The sequence below is a fragment of the Otolemur garnettii genome, unplaced genomic scaffold (genome assembly GCF_000181295.1).
Source record: "Otolemur garnettii isolate 467f Iridium unplaced genomic scaffold, OtoGar3 scaffold00186, whole genome shotgun sequence".
NCBI classification, from domain to species: domain Eukaryota; kingdom Metazoa; phylum Chordata; class Mammalia; order Primates; family Galagidae; genus Otolemur; species Otolemur garnettii.
In genome coordinates this window covers 2921081-2927062 of record NW_003852581.1, presented here as the reverse complement: position 1 = coordinate 2927062, position 5982 = coordinate 2921081, and the positions used below count along the sequence as shown (strand labels likewise).

General features: G+C 43.7%; 1 protein-coding gene across 1 annotated transcript in view; it reads right to left on the bottom strand.

Moving 5' to 3' along the window:
- The window catches only part of LOC100950366, a 78986-nt gene extending 74272 nt beyond the window's left edge, over positions 1-4714 (bottom strand). Inside the window, exons 1-2 of the mRNA XM_023507533.1 lie at positions 4303-4714; positions 1734-1853 (exon numbers count right to left, since the gene is read on the bottom strand). Coding sequence (XP_023363301.1) covers positions 1734-1853; positions 4303-4714 — 532 coding nt within the window. The remainder of the gene's footprint in view (positions 1-1733; positions 1854-4302) is intronic.
- Between the last annotated feature and the right edge of the window lie 1268 nt (positions 4715-5982).

The window sequence follows — 5982 nt, the reverse complement described above, 5'->3', positions numbered from 1 at the left end:
AGCACTGGTCTCTTTATAGGCCTTTTCACGTGGGGGTTGCATTAGGCTAGCACTTCCTCTTAGGATGTAGTTTAATATTTCTGTTAACCCTTACATCTCCTCCCTTTTTATTTTTTAAAGATAAGAGAGTCTCTGTCTTAGGTCAGGGACCTGGGGACAAGTTGCCCGTCATTGGCTACCTCTCCTTACCTGCTCTGGGGAGCGCCTGTCTTAGGTCGTGTCCTTCTCAGTATTCCCAGTTGCCCGTCATGGAGAGCTCTCTTTAAAACTGGTGTCCTATAGACATCTAAATTTTATTAGCGGGATTATGGAGTGCTTGGGCTAAAAGAATTTGATGTTTTTGTGTGGTCACCACACGGTTCCAGAGAACTCGGAGGAAGGCGAGGCTGATAAGGCCTATGAGGAGGAACACTGCGACAGTGCCTCCCCATGATTTGATGAGAGACTAGAAACTAGTAAGACTTTGGAGAAATGTGTCTCCTGTAATAGTTGGAATTTTGATTTCGTTTATAACTTGGATAGTGTGTAATAGGCTGCGGGTTTAGTATGGCTAATTGGAGATGTGCGTTGATTTGTTGTTGTATATCTAAGGCCTGAGCTGTTAAAGCACTAAGGTTATTGAGGGTATGGGCGGTTTGAACCGACGTGGAAATGGCGATCCCAGTGGCCACGGCAGAAGCTGCTAGGGCTGCGATGATGGCGACGGCTGCTGCAACAATACCAAAGTCTCTTTTCTGTTGGGACAAACTTATTGGAGAGTTAGAAGTTCTGTTGATAGGCATAGGAAGATATGTTGGGATTCGGACTATAAGCATCGAGTCAGAGTGTGAGTGCCAGCAGTTGGACAAAAGACAAGTAACGTTGGGGGAGTCACAGGGTACAGTGCGGTTGACTATAGAAGATACGTTAAAAGATACAATGAAGAAGGGTGATAATACACAGGGTTGAGAGTGAAAGGGGAAACTGGAATAGGTTCCATTGTAGGTAACGTTGGGTTGTCCAATGGGGAAGCAGGATTGTGGACTCAATCTTATCTGGGGTGTGGATGGGAGCCTCCTTGTAGTATCCACTAGTAACATGACATTCTTTAAATTGCCTTTTTTAGTTGAAAGGGGGATGGCATTAAGACAAGCATGGGGTCCACAAAGAAACATTCCTGCCAATGTGGCTGGCGTTCTCGGGGAACAGGGATTACGTTGGTAAAATGGTGTCTGAAGGCTATTAGGGTTCAGAGGTTGGGGGCCATGTCACCAACGACTGAGGTTAGATGGTGTAGGTGGTAGATAAACTGGGTTAAAGGCGTAACAGTCTTGCCACATCCATTGTTTGTCGGGGACAGAGTACTCTGAATGAGATTTTTCACATCGGGGACAAGGTATGGGAGCCTCAGAGAAAAGGAGATCATAGGTATCGGGTTCTGAGGCATTCATCGGGAGGTCAGTAGTGGAGATGGGCAACAAGATTTCCATCACGTATGTGGGAAAGGGTTCACTGCGGTTTTTTTGTAGATCAGTAATGCTACTGTTATGGAAAAGTAAGCAAGGATATTTATTAGAGTCAGTAAGAGAGGAAGAATTGTCGTTAGAAATATTATAGTGAGTAAAGCATAGCGTGTCCTTTAAAGGGAATGAGGAGGCATTATGTGGAATAAAAGGTGATGGCTTAATATGTGGTTGTCTAGTGGATGCAATGGAAGAGACAAAGGTAGGAAATTGGGGACTATCCCATCTTACCATCAGGAACACTGGCGGAGTCCTTACTATTCCCCAGTTTATCTCTGTTCGTGCTGGCCTCCACAGGTGGATTGACAGAACGAATGCAGCGAACAGGTACCCAAACGGGAGCATCTTTACCTGTTGGCAGAACACAAATAGAACCTCTGACCTGAGCTATTAGTCGGTCAGGGCCTCTCCATTGGGTTGTTAGAGGATCCCTCCATTTTATAAGTGCTGGAGGTTGAGCTATTGACTGCCAATGACGGTTGGCAGCGCAGAGACCTTTGTTGTCTCGATTTAAAAAATTTAAAATATATAAGGCAAGAGAGTTATATTGTTGAGGACTCTTGCATAGGGGGTATTCCCCTCTTTTTATTTTTTCAAGAGAAGTTTTGTAAGTATGATGAGCTCTTTTAATTATGCCTTGTCCTTGAGGATTGTAAGGAATTCTTGTTGTATGGGAGATATTGAAAGTTTCACAGAATTCTTTAAAGGCACGTGAAGTGTAAGCAGGTCCATTATCAGTTTTGAGGGCATTGGGTGCTCCCATGTAGGCAAACGTTTGTATGAGATGACTTTTTATATCTGAGAATTTTTTTTTCTATGTAAAGAGGTATATATTAAGTTGGAATAGGTATTAATGGATAAATGAATATATTTATTGGCACCATAGGAGGGAACATGAGTGACATTAGTTTGCCAAACCTCATTGGGCTTAATGCCTCTTGGGCAGACTGAGTTAGTTTGTTGAGGAATGTAAGGGGCACAAGCGTGACATGTAGTCACTATGGCTTTGGCCTGTATAGGTGTTAGACCAAATTTGAAGCACAGTGAAGCTGCATTGTTATGGAATTTTGAATGAAATACTTTGGCAGCTACGATTTTTTTTTTGAGGGTTTTAAGTCTGGTGGCGTGAGCGTTGCCATGACACTTACGACTGTGTCTGCTTTGACATTCCCCTCAGCCAAAGGTCCTGGGAGGTTAGTGTGTGCTTTTATATGGCCTATCCAAAAGGGATGGATTCTTTTGAGTATTAAAGCCTGAAGTGCCTGTAGTTCTTTGGTTACTGTGGAGCGCTCTGATAGTAGAGCTGCTGTTTTCAATTGTGGAACTATAGTAGCTGCATAGTAACTGTCTGTGTAGACGTTAATGACTTTCCCACTGTACAAGTGGAAGGCATGACAGATGGCCAGTATTTTAGCCTTTTGTGTAGATCTTGTAGGTATTTCTACTAGATAATACTTGTTTTTTGAGACTACTGATGCTTTTCCTTTTTTAGAGCCATCTGTGAATATTGTCCTGGCTTTGGGAATAGGGCTCTGTTGTGTAACAACAGGGAAAGTGACTGGATGTTTTATGTAAAATTGACACCTTTTATTGGGGGGATAATGATGTTGCCACCTGGAAGAATATAGGCAGTGAAGAAGTGTCCAGTCTTTGTCTTGATTGATGAGTATTTGTAATTGGCTCAGCTTGTAGGGAATAATGATAGTATCTATGTACCGACCAAATATGGTTGCGGCAGCTTCATGAGCCTTTTTTATTAGTTTTTCTACTGCTGTATGAAATGGAAGTATGATTTTATTTGAGCTAAGGCGAGGGTTCACCCAATATAGTGGCCCACTCTGCCATAGGCATCCTATGGGATGACTTCTTGTTGGAAATACTATGAACTTTAATTCTTGGCCAGGTTTTATTCTATCTAGTTGGGCCTCAGTTAAGGCTTTTTTTACCTTAGTTAGAGCTTCTTTTTTAGCTGTGGTAAGGAGTCTAGGTGAATCTGGACTTTTGTCTCCTTTAAGCATCTCATATAATGGTTGTAATTCCTGATTTGAAATTTTTAAGGTAGGTTTTATTCAAGCAATGTCTCCTAGAAGCTTTTGGAAATTATGGAGGTTTTTTAAGTGTGATGTTTGTATAGTTACTTTTAGGGGTGTTACAGTTTTTTTTCTTAATTGATATCTTAAATACTGATAAGGCTCTGTGACTTGGACCTTCTCAGGAGCTATTTGGAGTTTTGTTTCTTTTAGTAATACTTGGAGCTGGTTATAGCATTTTAAAAGTTCCTCCTTATTGTCTGCAGCTAGTAGGATATTATCCATATAATGGATTACCATTACCCTGTTGCCTCTTTCTGAGAGGCTTTCTCTAAGTGGTTGTATGGCAATATGGACATATGACTGGCACATGGTTGGACTGTTGGCCATGCCTTGAGGCAAGTATTTCCACTGGTATCTCTGGTTTGGTGCTGCATGGTTAATGGCCGGCACCGAAAATGTAAACTTTTCCCTGTCCTTAGGATGTAACGGTATGGTAAAGAAGCAATTCTTTAAATCTATAATTAATATGTGCCATGAAGAAGGAATTGTTGCTGGACTAGGAAGTCCTGGTTGCAGCGCTCCCATAGTTACTATATAGTTGTTAACCTATAACAACTCCTGCAAGAGCCTCCATTTTTCTGACTTCTTTTTTATAATAAAAATTGGAGTGTTCCACGGTGATGTGGTAGGCTCTAGGTGTCCTAATTCTAATTGTTCCTGCACTAATTGTTGAGCAATGCAGGTCCCTTTCGGGACCACTGTAATACCTTGAGGGCTATGTGCTAAGATTTGTATTTTTCTTTTATAGTCTGCATCTATGACACCTGGGACCACAAATAATCCTTTTAAGGCTGTGCTGCTTCTTTTTAATAGGAGTGCTACACATGTATATGGGAGTGGTCCATATACTCCTGTGCCAATTGGCTGCACTCCCATGTCTGGGGTTAGAATTATTCTTTGTCTGGAGGAAAGGTCCAAGCCGGCGCTGTTTGGGGTGGCTCGGACAAGCTGTTCGATAGATAGTTTGTTTCCTGAGGGTACCACTGTAGGTTCAGGGATGTCTGGAGTGCCCCGAAAGTTTGTCTGGTTTGTGATGGGCCCTGGGGCTGGGCCCTCTTCCCGTTTCCCGACTGGGTTGAGGTCAGTGGCTTTCCATCTATATCTGAAGTTGATCTGCATTCTCTAGTCCAATGGGGCCCTTTTTTGCATCGTGGACAGATGCCTGGAGGTTTCTGTCCCGGGCCTCTTCCCTTACATTCCTTTTTAAAATGTCCTGACTTGTCACAGTTATAGTAGTTCCCTTTACCTTGTAGCGCCAGCTATGGCTAGCCCTATTTGCTGCGCTTCTGTTACATCTCTGCAAAGCCTCAGGTAGTCAGTGATTTCTCTATGCTTATGTGGTCTGAGGATATCCTGGTAGGCCTTGTTAGCGTTTTTAAAGGCTAACTGCTTTATAATGGGCAAGGCCTCTTTATGACCTCCAAACAACTTATTGGCTGTCTGGAATAGCCTGTCCATGAACTGTGCAAATGGTTCGTTTCCTCCCTGCATCACTTTAGACAGTGTTTTTCCTACTTCCTTGTTTGGAATGCGCCCCCAGGCAGCTAGAGCCGCAGTGGCGATCTGAGCATATGTACCGGCTGCATATCCTACTTGGGCCTGGAGGGTCTCATACTGTCCTCGACCCGAGAGCATATCCAGGTCTATGTGAGGCTGGCCTGACCGCGCATTCATGGCCGCAGTCTGTCTACATGCATCCTCATAGTCGGCTCTCCACAAGAGATAGTCTCCTCCTGAAAGCCCTGCCCTAATAAATTGTTTCCAATCCTAAGGGGTTAAATTTTGATATCTGTATCCCTCTAGGATAGATCTCACTAGGGCCGACTGTGGACCATACATGGACACAGCCTCCTTTAACTGTTTGAATTCTTTTATGGGTATAGACTGATGATACTTTTGCTGATTCTGCTCAATCATGGGGGCTATGAATTTCACTCCCCCTGAGACTTCTGCTGACTTGGTATGATCCTCATATGGATCTGTCCATAGGGCCATGTTCCCCTGATTTGTACTTGGGGGGTCCAGCGGGTCTCCTAATGGTAAAAATGGGTTGCTCGTGTACTGTGGGAGAGGGGGTTTCACCCGCCTGGACAATTTTAATTGTAAGCTTTCTATTTGTTCTCAAATCTGCTCTTCCGTCTCCTTTTCCTCTCCTGCTGTTTCCTGCAGCTGCGACAGGTCTGGATACAGACCCGGGCCTCCCTCTGGCTTTTCTTGTGTAGTCTCCCTACCTTCGACTCCCTTAGGGAGTTCCTCCTCCTTACTCTCTGCCTGGACCTTTTCTAGGTCCTGTCTTAGTTGTTCTAACTCCTGGCGAGCTACTTGAGTGGGACTCAGAATGGCATCTCTAATTGCTCTCCACAGGGAGAACGCCCAAGTGGGAAAGT